The sequence below is a fragment of the Salvelinus fontinalis genome, chromosome 10 (genome assembly GCF_029448725.1).
Source record: "Salvelinus fontinalis isolate EN_2023a chromosome 10, ASM2944872v1, whole genome shotgun sequence".
In the NCBI taxonomy this organism is placed as follows: Eukaryota; Metazoa; Chordata; class Actinopteri; order Salmoniformes; family Salmonidae; genus Salvelinus; species Salvelinus fontinalis.
The window spans coordinates 22112584-22130590 of record NC_074674.1 but is presented as its reverse complement, the minus strand read 5'-3'; the positions used below and the strand labels follow the sequence as shown (position 1 = coordinate 22130590).

Below are 18007 nucleotides of genomic sequence, written 5' to 3'. Positions count from 1 at the left end.
AACCTAACTTTACAAATGACCCAACCTATCGATATTGAGGTGCATGTGCAACTAGGTCATGTCAAATATATGCATCCCCCAAAATATCATTAGGGTTGTTGGTTAAACCTGATCAGGATACCATTTACAAAAAGACTATTGTGAGCTCAAATTTGTAAGCAGTACCTCAACCTGGGATAGGGTTGAAAACACAATGCTAGTTTTGCAAGTCGCTACTAAGCTACCATGCTAATTCTGAGCAAACATTTTAACATTGTGGAGACCAATTGAAAATGTGTGGATGGCCCAATATGCAGTACAAACACACCTGTTTGGACTGGGGTTTACTTCTTCCTTCAAACTTAGTTTCACTGTCACTTAGAGTTTGCATTGGGGAAAGCTGTTCCACAGCTTTAAATCTGAAAAAGGGGACAATATTTACACACATAAGCACAGTGGCAAACCATATATCAAGTGCTTGGTACAAAAACAATGTAGACAGATAACTTCAGGAGAATAACTCAAAACAAGTTGACTTGGCTGTGTCCTTACTCTCATTGACATCCACTTTGAATGACATTTAAGTAAAATATTGTTTCCACTAGGTCTACTGAAGTCAAAAGAACAAGCAGCTCTCATGGGGACAGCCAGTCACGTCCCCTGCAGCATGGTTATGTGTGTTGTTTATAGGGCAACGTCAAGGCTCGTCGACACAACACCGGGCCAAGCTTCTGCAGGGTTGCGAGCAGGTCACAAAAAAAGGACAAACAAAAATGTGTGTTTCTTATTAGTAAAAACAACTCACACATTTATGGTATTACAACAAATGAGAAAGTAATTGACTACAGCACGTGTCAAAGTCATTCCATGAAGGGCCGAGTGTCTGCGTGTTTTTTCACTCCACTTAATTAATCAATCAAGGTCACTAAGTCCCCTAGGTCTTAATTGAAAGGAAAAAAGAAAAGCACAGCAGTGTTTCTGCCCTCGGTGGAATGACTTTGACACCCCTGCGCTAAAGCAATGTTTCTACATCCCTGGGGTGTGCCCATTTTTATTCCAAACCAGGACTTAAACACTTGATAACACTTGATTAAACTAATCTACTGACACTTAACTAAGCAGGGGCTTGGAGATTAGTTTAATCAAGTATGTCAGTGCTGGGCTAAAACAAAAATGTGCACCCAGTTTGCTAGAGCAGACATATTCACATAATTACTCATCATATGGTGTGACATATGAGTCTCACCTCATGAGGGGCCGTTTCTTCCTGCTCCCTAAAAGGTCTGAGTCAGTAGCCAATGACAGCTGAGTGCCCCCAAACAGACCTCCCACTGGCACACCTCCTGGGCCTGTCCTCTCCTCCATTCTCTGCCTCAGACCTAGACACAGGATTGTGACAGTCAATGATATCTTGTAGCTAGCTGAACTCAGGTTGTTTCTCAGTTCAGACCTGTAGAGATGTATTATTAAAACATTTAGCTACTTTTAAATCGTGGGGTTGAAAACAGGAGGGCAGAAGTGATAGAGATATGGCACCTTTGGATGTGGGACAACACAGTTAGTAAATGTCGAATCTGTTTCCCTTCTTGATGAGCATGGACATTGATTCAACTTACCATGGGGGAATCATTTTGAACAAAATCCCAATTGAAACTCTTTCAAAAAGAGGTTCAAATCTGGCTGACTATTGCAATTGCACATTTACTAATGTATACAGTGCATTCGGAAAGTGTTCAGACCTCTTAACCTTTTCCACATTTTGTTACGTTACAGCCTTATTCTATAACGGATTCAATCAGTTTTCCCCTCATCAATCTACACACAATGCACCATAATGACAAAGCGAAAACAAAATTTGAGTTTGGAACGAACAAGACTCTTTGGCCGCCTGGCCAAACTGTGCAATCGGGGGAGAAGGGTCTCAGGGAGGTGACCAAGAACCCGATGGTCACTCTGACAGAGCTCCAGAGTTCCTCTGTGAAGATGGGAAAACCTTCCAGAAGGACAACCATCTCTGCAGAACTCCTCCAATCAGGCCTTTATGGTAGAGTGGCCAGACGGAAGCCACTCCTCAGTAACAACGCTCAGTTGTCCTGAGTCTGCACAACACTGCCAGGACCTAGGATCAAGGGAGACACTCAAGGTTTTTAATCCTATATCTCTTGACACACTCATGAAAATAGTCATGGCGTCAGTGAAAATGTAATTTAAATAACGGCACAAAAGCCCAGTGAATTGAATGTTTCATTCCATTTGAGTTGTGGGTCTAGACCTACTCTCGATAGTTTATATGGTCTAGAAAGGCAGGCAATTGTGGCTGTATTTTTACTTCTCATACTGAGATGCACTGTCTGTTGTGGCTCATCATTCTCCCAAGTAATTCTATATAATGTGGCCACATATGCTCCCAGCAGGCCCAGTTGTTCAGGAAAGCTTAACACACGCTCTGCCTCCTCTCCCAAACGAGTGTCTATTCCTCGCGCACCTAGAAACTAACGTTTCAATATAGCCTAAATATTTATCAGTTAACTTTGAAAAAGTATTCGCTTTTATATATGACATTAACACGACCGGTCACAATCTTTGAATCAGATTAGGCTACTTGTGGGCTACCTGCAAAAAGTCTTCTGTGGGCTACCTGCACATGTTTGTCTAAAATACATAGCCGTGGGAAGATATAAAAATAAAATTCTAACAATTCATTTTAAAAAATGGGAGGTCTCAAAGGGTATCGTCAAAATGTTTTCAATAACTCACGGAGCCGTTTTCTAAAATGTCTTATGTGTTGGAGAATGCAGAGGGAGGGATCTTAGACCATTCCTCCATACAGAATCCTTGCAGATTCTTGATATCCTTCGTCTGCACTTATGGACTGTCAGGTCTACAGGAGTCAGGTGCAGGACAGCAAATATGAGTAAATAAACGTATTTTACTCAACACAATATAAATGCAATACAAAAACAGAGCCCACAATAACGGACCTTCCTACATAGAAACAATCACTCACAAACAAACATGGGGGAACAGAGGGTTAAATAATGAACAGGTAATTGGGGGATTGAAACCAGGTGTGTAAGACAAAGACAAAAAAAATGGAAAAGGAAAAGTGGATTGGCGATGGCTAGAAGGCCGGTGACTTCGACCGCCGCCTGAACAAGGAGAGGGACCGACTTCGGTGGAAGTCGTGACATGGACTGCCAACTTCAATTCAACGCACTGGTTTTCAATGGGTTTCAAGTCTGGAGACTGAGGTGACCATTGCAAAATTAGATTTTGTGGCCAATTAGCCCTTTCTTTGTGTATTTAATGTGTGCTCAGTGTTATTGTCTTACTGGAAAATCCACTTGTGGTTCAGTTTCAGCTTCCTGGCAGAGGCAATCCGGTTTTGGCAAAAATATCCTGGTATTGGGTAAAGTTAATTTAAGCAATAAGGCCCGAGGGATGTGGTATATGGCCACGAGCTGTATCCAGGCACATCGCGTTTTGTTGTACATAAGAACAGCCCTTAGCCGTGGTATATTGGCCATATGCCACTAACCCCTGAGGTGCCTTATTGCTATTATAAACTAGTTACCAACGTAATTAGAGCAGTAAAAATGTTTTGTCATACCCATGGTATACGGTCTGATATATCACGGCTGTCAGCTAATCAGCATTCAGGGCTCGAACCACCCAGTTTATAAAATGCAGTTGACCTTAACAAGGGCCCCAGGACCAGTAGAAGTAAAATAGCCCCATAACATCAAAGGCTGTGATCCAAAATGCCCAGTTTATCAGTATTTGTTTATTTTTCAACACATAAATTTGTACTTATGTGCTTATTTAAACTAACAAGATGCAAGAAAAGTTTCCACAATGAAAAATCATTCAATGAATCAGAAGATAAATTGGAAAAAATTAGCTGCAGGTCCCAATATTGCCACGAGGTGGCACTATTGTCCAGTTTTGTGTGCTAAGGAAGATGACGTTTCCCCTGACAACACTGACCTAAGGTCGGTTTAGGTTATTCAAAACAATCCATCTTTCTCTTTCTCTCTGTCATATCCAGAAGAAGTGTGAGGCTTCTTACCGGAGGGTACTATAACCAGTCATCCAATGCCAAGTCCTCCAAAGACGAGACCTACTCAAGCATCTCCTACAGGGAGAGCCCAGTGAAGAATTGTGTGTGTCAATGATATATATATACACACACACACATCAGGAGGTTGGTGGCACCTTAATTGGGGAGAACGGGCTCATCGTAATGGCATACATGGAATGATCATCCAACTCATCAAACACATGGTTTCCATGTGGTTGATGCCATTCCATTCACTTCATTTCAGCCATTATTATGAGCCGTCCTCCCCTCTGCAGCCTCCTGTGATGTACACAGCTATCTACCGCAAACTCCTGTGTGTGTGTGTGTGTCATGAAATCTACCCCAACCCCAGAATTATTATTTATTAGTGTAGCATATATTTGGCCTCTAATTAAATCTCTCTATTTGGCTGAATTTGTGTGGTTTGATTATTGTTCTAATACTGCTGTGATTAAATCAGATTTTATCAACCAAAGCCCCAAAATATGTTAATTACACTTTATCTGCTGAGGAAGCCAGGTGGGTGATTTTCGTTCGGACTCGCTATTGTTAATAATACAGATTACTCATTCATGTGTAATTTACATGTGGCTTTATGTGGCTGGCTGTCTTTTCAGAGTTAGTGAATAGAAGGTGTTGTGCCTGTTAGGGTCTTTCAGCGGTGGAGAAACAGTTTCCTCTGCATCACAGCCACGGAGGAACAGTTTCCTCTGCATCACAGCCACGGAGGAACAGTTTCCTCTGCATCATAGCCATGGAGGAACAGTTTCCTCTGCATCACAGCCACGGAGGAACAGTTTCCTCTGCATCACAGCCACGGAGGAACAGTTTCCTCTGCATCATAGCCATGGAGGAACAGTTTCCTCTGCATCATAGCCATGAAGGAACAGTTTCCTCTGCATCATAGCCATGAAGGAACAGTTTCCTCTGCATCACAGCCACGGAGAAACTGTTTCCTCTGCATCATAGCCACGGAGGAACAGTTTCCTCTGCATCATAGCCACGGAGGAACAGTTTCCTCTGCATCACAGCCACGGGGGAACAGTTTCCTCTGCATCACAGCCACGGAGGAACAGTTTCCTCTGCATCACAGCCACGGAGAAACTGTTTCCTCTGCATCACAGCCACGGAGGAACTGTTTCCTCTGCATCATAGCCATGGAGCCAACAAAGGACTGATCTTAGTCATGCACAAGAAGCTGTAGATGAGATGACACACAAAACAGCACAGCACAGAGCACTGTCTGCCTGTCTGTCTGTTCATCCATATAGCACTATGCCAGTGAAGCCTTGCTCGATATTGTCAAGAGATCTCCTTGAAAACCCCTAATTATTCACGATGACCTACCCACACTGGTCCAGGAAACCTTGAGGATCTATTACCAAAGGTAACCTACACATGCATGAGCAAACACACACACTTCGGCTTCGAGTGTGTCTAGTAGAAGTCAAATATCAGTGAACACAACCTGCGAACACAATCTCCTTGCGGACTGTTGTCATGGAAACATTGATGAAGTGCACAAACAAATGTCTTTCAGCCTGTATATTTCACCCCTCTACTGCCATTTCACCTCTCCACTGGCCCTGCTTAACTCTAGGGCTGTAAATAGAAAGAGTAGTTTGGCCGTTCTGCTTTCAAACAAAAAAACATGATGATGCTCTCTCAGGTGACAGTATATCCAGCACAGGATGTTGGTGGCATCTTATTTGGGAGGACGGGCTCGTGGTAATGGCTGGAGCGGAATCGGTGAAATGGTATCAAATACAGTACACCAAACACATGGTTTCCATGCCATTCCATTTGTGCCGTTCCGTCCATTATTATGAGCCGCCCTCCCCTCAGCAGCCTCCACTGATATCAATCCATAACAGACATGTTTAATGAGATGGACTTACAGGGCAGAAGTGAAGTGCCCCTCTGTAGGTCTCTCTCCTGGTGAGTGCAGCTGTTTAATGCAGACCCCCAAAGGACAAGCCAGGATAACACTGTAATGTTGGTAGTGCAATAGAACATGGACAGAATACATTTTATATGAGTCTGAATTGATCATCGTTTATCTACAGCTGGTACGTAGATGCCACAATTATCCCCTCTTTTTTTCTTTCTCCCACTATTTCTCATCTCCTCCCTTACCTCATCACATCAATCTCTCTCTCTTTCACCCTCTCTCTCCCCTTCTCATTGCTCTCCTGAGCAGCTCGCAGGCAGGCGATTGATTGCTTCCCAGACCTGACTAACGTCACAGCTGCGTTACTCTCTCTCACACACACACACACGCACTCACTCAATCACTTACACACACTCGCACAGAGAAAGGAAGAGGCACACACACACACACATCCTCCTTAACTATCTTCTCACGCTTTCCCAGGTACACAGTCATACACACAGCACGGTCCTCCTCTCACAATCTGGATAGTTCTTGCAAGATTTCGACAGTGTGCACGAAGTGTCAAGGGGCGCTGCTGCTGCTGATAGACTGGTAAGTAACAATAACATGTCACGAGCACAATGTTACTGTTCCGAATAATTCCGGCAATTGTTTTTGAGTCACACACAATAATTAGAATCTCGATGACGACTTGAGATGAAAGTATCCAGCGAAGCTTCCCATTGAGTTGCCCTTGTGTTGTACATCTCGTTTTGGCCTTGGATAACCACAGTACAATTACATGTATATATTTACAGCTGTAAACGGCAACTGCATAACGGGTAAAACAATTACCGCTGTATGGTAGTGACCACCATCCACTGGTGGAGAATGTAGTGAATCCCTAGCCTGGGTGCTGATCTGCATGTTGTTGCCAATTTAATTGTTGTGTTGTGCCAATCATGACAACTACAAAGCAGTAGGCTATAGCAGAAAAGACTAGCAACCAGGCTAGTGAGGGATTCTCTCTGTGGCTCTAAATGCTATGCCTTTTGAGTTTGGTTAGGGAGAACAGCATGAGTGGGCTCTAGGGCCCTCTTTACCACACACACACACACACACACACACACACACACACACACACACACACACACACACACACACACACACACACACACACACACACACACACACACACACACACACACACACACACACACACACACACACACACACACACACACACACACACACACACACACACACTGTTTGGTGCGTTCTTCTAACATTAGAGCTGGCCTCTTCACTCTGGAGTGGATCTTCCCACTGAATCCCCTACGGCGGGGTGGAGCGTGACATTACTCTGCTGACAGGGCAGGTAGTCACACACACACACATACACACGGATGAGCGGAAGACACTCACAGGTTTGCAAGCACACACACACACACATACACACAGACAGGCCAACACGGCTGGGGTCAATTTGAATTGAAGGCAGTCAACTTTGGAAGTAAACATAAACAACCGTTCAAAATAAATCAAAAACAGCATCTATTTTCAATGACTTCTCAATAAACTGAGGAGTAGAAGAAATGTATTTCAAAAGTTTTGACATTTTAGAATATTTAATTAAAATCACTTCCTGAATTGACTGCCTTCAATTCAAATTGACCCCAGCCCTGCAGGCCAAGGAGTCACCGGAACAGTCACGTAGCTGCATAACTCCATGGAAACTGGAGCACTGCTAATCGCAACATGTTCTATTGAAACATATTGCTATTCAACTCCAGTAAGAACCTAGTGCGCCGAACAATGAGGTAAAACAACGCTGTGTCTGATTTGAACACCCACACACACTATTTGCTAACATCAAGAACAACCAAGTCGTCAGCAGCCATCACCCTTCTCAGAGGAGAAATAGAACCTCATTATGTCAATACTTAACTGTATATATTTCTGCAACGACTTCAAGTTTCTTTTGGAAAACTGTGACAATAGCCTTTATATCTTTGTAAAATGATCATTTGACTTCTTTTGTGTTTTGCCTGTTTAATGTTCAAGTAGAATAAAATCACAGAAATGGATTCACCGTTTTCAGGAGGAAGCATTACATAACAAGACAGTGGAAGTTAGATATGTTTGTTTTGGTTAAATGTTGCTCTAGGCCATGAGACATCAGTTCTGCTGGATAGCTTTACATACAGTGCCTTCGGGAAATATTCAGACCCCTTGACTTTTTCCACATTTTGTTACGTTACAGCCTTATTCTAAAATGGATTAAAACATTTTTTCCCCTTATCAATCTACACACAATACCCCATAATGACAAATAAAAAACACGTTTTTAGAAATTGTTGCTAATTTATACAAATCTAAAAAATGTAATATCACATTTACATACGTTTTCAGACCCTTTACTCAGTACTTTGTTGAAGCACATTTGGCAGCGATTACGGCATCAAGGCCTGATCGCCGACAATGATGAGACCTATAGGGAGGAGGTCAGAGACCTGGCAGTGTGGTGCCAGGACAACAACCTCTCCCTCAATGTGAGCAAGACAGAGGAGCTGATCGTGGACTACAGGAAAAGGCGGGCCGAACAGGCCCCCATTAACGTCAACGGGGCTGTAGTGGAGCGGGTCGAGAGTTTCAAGTTCCTTGGTGTCCACATCACCAACGAACTGTCATGGTCCAAACACACCAAGACAGTCGTGAAGAGGACACAACAAAACCCTTTCCCCTCAGGAGACTGAAAAGATTTGGCATGGGAACCCCAGATCCTCAAAAAGTTCTACAGCTGCACCATCAAGAGCATCCTGACCGGTTGCATCACCGTCTGGTATGGCAACTGAGGGTAGTGCGTACTGCCCAGTACATCACTGGGGCCAAGTTTCCTGCCACCCAGGACCTATATAATACAAAGTGACAACGTTTGATTTGAAGTCTTCTTGGGTATGACGCTACAAGCTTGGCACACCTGTATTTGGGGAGTTTCTCCCATTCTTCTCTACAGATCCTCTCAAGCTCTGTCAGGTTGGATGGGGAACGTTGCTGCACAGCTACAGTATGTTCAGGTCTCTCCAGAGATGTTCAATCGGGTTCAAGTCCGGGCTCTGGCTGAGCCACTCAAGAACATTAAGATTAAGAATTTTCCCGAAGCCACTCCTGCGTTGTCTTGGGGTCATTCTTAGGGTCATTCTCCCGTTGGAAGGTGAACCTTCGTCCCAGTCTGGAGCAGGTTTTCATCAAGGATGTCTCTGTACTTTACTCCGTTCATCTTTCCCTCGATCCTGACTAGTCTCCCAGTTCCTGATGGGGCCAGTTTTCCTCCAGACGTGACGCTTTGCATTCAGGCCAAAGAGTTCAATCTTTGTTTCATCAGACCAGAGAATATTGTTTCTCATGATCTGAGAGTCCTTTAGGTGCCTTTTGGCAAACTCCAAGCGGGCTGTCATATGCCTTTTACTGAGGTGTGGCTTCCGTCTGGCCATTCTACCATAAAGTCCTGATTGGTGGAGTGCTGCAGAGATGGTTGTCCTTCTGGAAGGATCTCCCATCTCCACAGAGGAACTCTAGAGCTCTGTCGGGTTCTTGGTCACCTCCCTGACCAAGGCCCTTCTCCCGGCTCTAGGAAGAATCTTGGTGGTTCCAAAATTCTTCCATTTAACAATGATGGAGGCCACTGTGTTCCTCGGGACCTTCTTTGCTGCAGACATTTTTTGGTACCCTTCCCCAGATCTTTCCCTCGACACAATCCTGTTTCGGAGCTCTACGGACAATTCGACCTCATGGCTTGGTTTTTGCTCCGATATGCACTGTCAATTGTGGGACCTTATATAGACAGGTGTGTGCCTTTCCAATCAATTAAATTGACCACAGGTGGACTCCAAGTTGTAGAAACATCTCAAGGATGATCAATGGAAAAAGGATGCACTGGAGCTCAATTTCGAGTCTCATAGCAAAGGGTCTGAATATTAATGTAAATAAGGTATTTCAGTTTTTTATTTTTAAACCATTTGCAACAATTCCTAAACCATTTTTTTTTGCTTTGTCATTATGGAGTATTGTGTATTGATTGTTGATGGACCATTCTTGATACACACGTGAAACTGTTGAGCATGAAAACCCCAGTAGTATTGCAGGTCTTCACACACTCAAACCTTGTGCCTGGCACCTACCATACCCCGTTCAAAGGCATTTAAATATTTCTCTCTTGCCCATTCACCCTCTGAATGGCACACATAAACAATCCATGTCTCAAGTCTTAAATATCCTTCTTTAACCTGTCTCCTCCCCTTCATCTACACTGAAACGGAAAGAGCAGGTGTTCCTCATGTTTTGTACACTCAGTGTCTATACAAGGACAGTGCGATGCGAGTGAATCACATCTCTGTGTGCCCAGAAATGAGACAAAGGTGCCTTCCCCTCCTCTCCTCTCCTGACGCCCACACACGACACTATGCCTGAGTCTCCTCCATGCTGTTTGTCATCCATTCTGCATAGGAAATAGTGATTACCACTTCTCTATGGCCTACACAGACTCATGGCCAGAGAGAGAGAGGGAGAAGTAATGACAAGAGACACACACACAGACATTTTGGAATGTCAATATCATAAAACAATAATTAAAATGAGCCAGATCTATCCCCTCATCATCCTCACATTCTTGCCGAACTTAAATAGTATTTTTTGACTTTTTTTAAACAGAATCATTTACTTATTTATTTTCAGTTCAAATGAAGGTTTTCCCACAATGCACCATGTTTTCTCCCTCTAAAAACATGCCTCACTGTCATCCTTCAGACCCTCAGAAAAGGCAAGGACGAGTAGCACAATGGCCTATAGAAACCAGCTGCCTCTGGCTGAGACTGGAGAGGACAGGCGCAGAGCTGAATAGGCTCCCCATGAAAAGAAGCTGTCGCTTCAAAGGATCCTTTCTGCCCAGGTTGGAAGACAATTAGCCCAAGGCCTCCGCATTTTATCCGTCTGGGGTTTCAAACAGTAAACTGTTCTGACATGAGCAGCTAATACATTGGGAGGTTTTGGATTGTGGTTAAAGACTTGAATGATTTGGATACATAACCAGATAAACAGCCCAATGGGCACAGATGTCATTTCAACGTCTAGCCTTCATTGGTTTTGGTTGAGTTGTCAACTAATGTGAATTCAATTTGAAATCAACAAAAAATGTAATTGTATTTAAGTTAAAAGTTGGGTAAAAAAAAAAAAAAGACGATGACTTTTCACAAATCCAATCAGTTTTCAACGTTGATTCAGCGTCATCACGTTTCATTATTTTGTTGAAATTACGTGGAACCAACGTTGATTCAGCCAGTTTTTGCCCAGTGGGAGACCACCGATTACATGTTGCACTCATTACACTGTCTACTTTTTTGTTTGGTACAGTATGTTTTCCAGTGCTGTTAATGCTTACATGATCTGATGCCTGTCTTCATGCAATGACATTATCTTCCCTTTTCTCCCACCTCACTTAATGACCAATCAACCGAAAGACCGAAATCAGTTGAATCATGGCTGTTGCACCCAGAACCAAGGGTTGGTGATGTAAACTCTAATGAAACCAAACAGACCATTCCTTCTCTCTCATCTCCCCACAGACCACTGAGTGTCTGAGATCCAGCCCTACCTGTGCAGGTTGACTCCCCAAGCCAGAGAGAGAGAGAGAGATCATGGAGGGGGAGGAAGGTGTGACAGGGGAGCCTCCCGAGCCGGGAAACGCACTCCTCCAGGCCGTGTTCCTCTGCCGCCTGCGCCTTACACGTCTCCTCTTGGAGGGTGGAGCCTACATCAACGAGAGCGACGGGCGTGGCCAGACGGCCCTCATGGTGGCCTGTAAGACGCGGCACGCCGACCGGCAGAGCGCCAGCCGCACCCGCATGGTCCAGTACCTGCTGGAGAGTGGAGCCGACCCCAACATCCAGGATAAGGCGGGCCGCTCAGCCCTGATGCATGCCTGCCTGGAGAGGGCTGGGGCCGGGGTAGTGTCCCTGCTCCTGGCCAGTGGAGCGGACCCGGGCCTGGAGGACCATTCTGGGAGCTCAGCGCTGGTTCACTCGGTCACGGCCGGCGACAAGGAAACTCTGAAGGTGCTGCTGGACACCTGCAAGGCCCGAGGGAAGGAAGTGATCATCATTACCACCAACACACTCCCCTGTGGGACGTCCAGGACCAAACAGTACCTCAACGTGCCCCCTCTAACCCCCCTCGACCAGGGGGGAGGGCTGCACCTGATGGCTGCTCCTCCCTGCGCCTCCCCCTCTGAGATCCAGCTCCTCACCTCCCCTCAGTGCACCTCCTCCTCCTCTCATCCTCCTCACCAAGTCTTTAACTTTAAGGAGGACCAGTGTTCTGTGTGTGAGACAGTGAGCTCCCAGCCTGACCCCCAGTCACATGCTCCCGTTCTGGAGCAGAGCAGGGTGGAAAGGCTGATGCAGCCCCTCCAGAGGCTGAACTCAGAGCCCTGGCTGAAGATTCCTGCCTCTCTACTGGCCCTGCATCCCGACACTTCTCCCTCGTCCTCAGATGACCTCCCAGACATCAGCCCAGAGGAGGAACTCTCCCTCATGACCAGCAGGTTGGGCTGGAACAGTTACAACAACAGCGCCCCTATCTGGTACAACTGCAGTACTGACCTGGATAACAACACTGCTAATGTTATTAGCTTTAGCAAGTCTGAGGGGAGGTTGAATGAGGGAGAGGTAGGGGAAAGAGGTCAGAGGGAGGAGGAAGAGGAGTTGTTGGTGCGTAAGTTGTCCTTTGCCGGCCTCTCTTCGCCACACTCTGCCTCTAACCCAAACCTCCACTCATACAGCATCGGCACAGGCCAGGGTCCCCCTTTCCCATCTTTCTCCACTGGTACCAGACTCCCTGGCTGCCCCCTCCCCCTTCCTATGTCCAGCCTGCGCAGCATCATCCAGAGACGCCACCTGGGTGCCGACCACTACAACTCTGACCCCCAGCTGGCTGTGCCTACCAGGGGATTCACCGAGGAGGGCCGAACCCCGCTGGAGAGCAGAAGACAGGCCACTTCCCGCTCCTCTACCCTGCTGACCTCCAGGGAATCACTGGTGGCCCCAAACCTGACCAAGAGAGCCCTCTCTGGGCTGGAGCGTCAGGGCTCAGGGGCTCTCCTCCTGAGCCACATCTCCCAGAACCGCCCAGGGTGCCTGCCGCCCCTGAACTCTCACCACCACACCCCAATCCCTCACATCGTTGGAGTGGCCAACTCCTGCCCCAACCCCTGTGTCCTGGGCAACAATCCCAGCAGTAGGGCCGTCTGCCGGGAGGTAGCTGGCCTGAGGCCCCTCCTTCCCTCAGCTCCCTCCGGCCTCCCCAGAGACCTGAGGACAAGGAGGATGCTGCTGAGGAGACACTCCATGCAGACAGAGCAGATCAAGTAGCTGGGAGACTTTGATGGGATGTTTGAGAGGCAGCAGTGTCTGATAAACCAGTTTCTCGATATTGATCCTGGGGACACATAGCACATGAGTGGAGCCTATATCTGCTTACTTAAAGGCATTGAAAACACCTACAGTCCATTCAGAAAGTATTCAGAACCCTTACATTTTTCACATTTTGTTATGTTACAGCCTTATTCTAAAATGTATTAAATTACATTCGTTTCCCATCAATCTACACACAATACCCCATACTGACAAAGCAAAAACAGGTTTTAAGAAATGTTTGCACATTTATTAAAAATAAAAAACAAAAATACTTTATTTACATAAGTATTCCCGACCCTTTGCTATGAGACTTGAAATTTAGCTCAGGTGCATCCTGTTTCCATTGATCATCCTTGAGTCTACCTGTGGTAAATTCAATTGATCGTACATGATTTGGAAAGACACACACCTGTCTATATCAGGTCCCACAGTTGACAGTGGATGTCAGAGCAAAAACCAAGGTCACCAAGAACCCGATGGTCACTCTGACAGAGCTCCAGAGTTCCTCTGTGGAGATGGGAGAACCTTCCAGAAGGACAACCATCTCTGCAGCACTCCACCAATCAGGCCTTTATGGTCGATTGGCCAGATGGAAGCCACTCCTCAGCAAAAGGCACATCACAGCCCGCTTGGAGTTTTCCAAAAGGCACCTAAAGGACTCTCAGACCATGAGAAACAAGATTCTCTGGTCTGATGAAACCAAGATTGAACTCTTTGGCCTGAATGCCAAGCGTCACGTCTGGAGGAAACCAGGCACCGTTCATCACCTGGCCAATACCATCCCTACGGTGAAACATGGTAGTGGAAGCATCATGCTGTGGGAATGTTTTTCAGTGGCAGGGACTGGGAGACTAGTCAAGATCGAGGGAAAGATGAACGGAGTGAAATACAGAGAGAGAACCTGCTCCAGAGCGCTCAGACTGGGGCAAAGGTTCACCTTCCAACAGGACAATGACCCTAAGCACACAGCCAAGACAACGCAGGAGTCTATGAATGTCCTTCAGTGGCCCAGCCAGAGCACAGACTCTCTCCAATCGAACATCTCTGGAGAGACCTGAAAATAGCTGTGCAGCGACGCTCCCCATCCTACCTGACAGAGCTTGATAGGATCTGCAGAGAATGGGAGAAACTCCCCAAATACAGGTGTGCCAAGCTTGTAGCGTTATACCCAAGAAGACTTGAGGCTGTAATTGCTGTCAAAGGTGCTTCAGCAAAGTACTGAGTAAAGGGTCTGAATACTTATGTAAATGTGATATTTCAGTTTTTTTGCTTTGTTATTATGGGGTATTGTATGTAAATTGATGACGGGAGGGGGGGAAACAATTATATCAATTTTTGAATAAGACTGTAACATAACAAAATGTGGAAAAAGTCAAGGGTTCTGAATACTTTATGAATGCACTGTATATTAAAAAATAAAACCTGACGCATGACACATCCTAAATAGTGAGAACATTTCAAATACTTACCTTGTCACCATTCTATTGAGTCTTGTTAATGGGAGTAGCTGATTGAAATGAGGACCTGTTTGTAGTTTGTAGTGGGTCCCAGGACTGATTTGAGGAATCCTGTGCTAAACCAACCTGCCAGGGAGAGACTGTAGCAATGTTCAGCCTTGTGCGTAGATTCCAGTGTACTGTCACAAGTGGTTCTATAAATACCATTATGTTTACATGTAATGTATGTTGCAAATTATGAATAAAATACAGTTTAAAAAACAAATGATGTAATGATAGATGGTGAAATATTATGACCAATCACAGAACACCTGAGCCACGTTTATTTATTTCTGGTTCTGGCGAGAAAAAAAGAACTGTCGGGACGTTCCCCTCTGCACTGTTCAACCAATCCAGTAAATGTTGAGGAGGAGTTAAAGATTGAGTGTCACCTTGATAACGTCCAAACGTGGAAGTCCATTGAGAGCATCCTGGTACCGTCTCTGACAATTTTATGGGCTTTCCTCGGACACCGCCGGTCAGGATGCTCTCAATGGTGCAGCTGTAAAACTTTTTGAGGATCTGTGGACCCATGCCAAATCTTTTCAGTCTCCTGAGGGGAAAAGGTTTTGTCGTGCCCTCTTCACAACTGTCTTGGTATGTTTGTACCATGATAGTTCGTTGGTGATGTGGACACCAAGGAACTTGAAACTCTCGACCTGCTTCACTACAGCCCCGTCGATGTTAATGGGGGCCTGTTCAGGCCCGCCTTTTCCTGTAGTCCTTGATCAGCTCCTTTGTCTTGCTCACATTGAGGGATAGGTTGTTGTCCTGGCACCACACTGCCAGTTCTCTGACCTCCTCCCAATAGGCTGTCTCATCGTTGTCAGCGATCAGGCCTACCACTGTTGCGTCGTCAGCAGACTTAATGATGGTGTTGGAGTCGTGTTGGGCCACGCAGTCGTGGGTGAACAGGGAGTACAAGAGGGGACTAAGTACATACCATTGAGGGGCCCCTGTGTTGAGAGGGAGGTGTTTAGTCCCAGGGTCCTTAGCTTAGTAATGAGCTTCGTGGGCACTATGGTGTTGAACGCTGAGCTGTATTTTTATTTATTTTATTTTACCTCTATTTATACAGGTTTTTTTCTATTTGAGATAACATCTCTTTTCCAAGAGAGACCTGTGTTCCCTTTGTCCAGGTGGGAAAGGGCAGTGTGGAGTGTGATTGAGATTGCATCATCTGTGGATCTGTTGGGGTCGTATGTGAATTGAAGTGGGTCTACGGTATCCAGGAGGATGCTGTTGATGTGAGCCATGACCAGCCTTTCAAAGCACTTCATGGCTACAGACGTGAGTGCTACGGGGCGGTAATCATTTAGGCAGGTTACCTTCGCTTTCTTGGGCACAAGGACTATGGTGGTCTGCTTGAAACATGTAGATATTACATACTCGGTCAGGGAGAGGTTGAAAATGTCAGTGAAGACACTTGCCAGTTGGTCAGCGCATGCTTTGAGTACACGTCCTGGTAATTCGTCTGGCCCCGCGGTTTTATGAATGTTGACCTGTTTAAAGGTCTAACTCACATCGGCTACCGAAAGCGTTATCACACAGTCATCCAGAACAGCTGGTGCTCTCATGCATGCTTCAGTGTTGCTTGCCTCGAAGCAGTAGGCTCGCGTCACTGGGCAGCTCACAGCTGGGTTTCCCTTTGTAGTCCGTAATAGTTTTCAAGCCATGTCACATCTGATGAGCGTCAGAGCCGGTGTAGTAGGATTCAATCTTAATCCTGTACTGAAGCTTTGCTTGTTTATTGTTTCGTCTGAGGGCATAGCGGGATTTCTTATAAGAGTCCAGATTAGTGTGCCGCTCCTTGAAAGCAACAGCTCTAGCCTTTAGCTCGATGTGGATGTTGCTTGTAATCCATGCCTTCTGGTTGGGATATGTACGGTCACTGTGGGGACGACGTCGTCGATGCACTCATTGATGAAGCCGATGACTGAGGTGGTATACTCCTCAATGCTATTGGATGAATCCCGGAACATAGTCTGTGCTAGCAAAACAGTCCTGTGGCGTAGCATCCGGGTCATCTGACCACTTCCATATTGAGCGAGTCACTGGTACTTCCTGCTTTAGTTTTTGCTTGTAAGTAGGAATCAGGAAGATAGAATTATGGTCAGATTTGCCAAATGGAGGGTGGGGGAGAGCTTTATATACATCTCTGTGTGTGAAGTAAAGGAGGTCTAGAGTTTTTTTCCTCTGGTTGCACATGTGACTTGCTGAAAAAAATTTGGTAAAACGGATTTAAGTTTGCCTGCATTAAAGTCCCCAGCCACTAGGAGAGCCGCTTCTGGATGAGCATTTCCTTGTTTGCTTATGGCCTTATAGAGTTGGTTGAGTGCGGTCTTAGTGCCAGCATTGGTCTGTGGTTGGTAAATAGATGGCTGCGAATAATATAGATGAGAACTCTCTTGGTAGATAGTGTGGTCTACAGCTTATCATAAGGTACTCTACCTCAGGCGAGCAATACCCCAAGACTGACATATAATGTTGTAGTGTCATGTAAATGCAACATAATGATCATTCTAGACATTCAGTTTTATATAATTTGTTTTAATATTCCCCATGTAATGTTAATGGAGAGCTAACACGGCTGCCATAGAATGTTGAATTGTCATCTAAATTCATTGGCCCAACTCTCTAAATGCAGTCACCATACCCTAGCTCAACACCAACACTAAAATAGGCTACTAAAAATTATTAATTTATGCAGTTTAGTGGATTATCGGGCTGGTTTTAGGACCATTCAGGTAGCTCAGATATGATGTGAAGGCTATTTGCCCTACTGGCTGAGAGCACTGAGGTACGGCTGAGAGCACATCCATGCAGCTGCACTGAACAGCGAAACTTTTCTCCCAAAACATCGCAGCAGGTCGAAGATGGCAGTAGGTTTATGGCTAGTTTACTGCTTTTTGACTTGCCATGAAACTAAACTAGAGTTTTTCATCCCGGTGCTGAGCTAGTGCGTAGCAGCTCCTTGCTGTATGACAACTGAAGTGAAACAGAGTGAAGGACAATGTGTAGTTTAGCTAGTGAATGTCAATGAGAAAATACTGAGAAAGAGCAGTGGACAGAAACACTGAAAATAAACAACCAGAAACGTACTGTTACG

At 45.4% G+C, this 18007-nt stretch overlaps 1 protein-coding gene across 1 annotated transcript; it reads left to right on the top strand.

The window, feature by feature from the left end:
• Positions 1-6228: 6228 nt before the first annotated feature.
• Positions 6229-15132, top strand: LOC129863830 (ankyrin repeat domain-containing protein 34B-like). The gene is made up of 2 exons (XM_055936125.1): positions 6229-6545; positions 11555-15132. The coding sequence occupies exon 2, from the start codon at positions 11627-11629 to the stop codon at positions 13355-13357; it is 1731 nt and encodes a 576-aa protein (XP_055792100.1). The 5' UTR covers positions 6229-6545; positions 11555-11626; the 3' UTR covers positions 13358-15132.
• The last annotated feature ends 2875 nt before the right edge of the window (positions 15133-18007 follow it).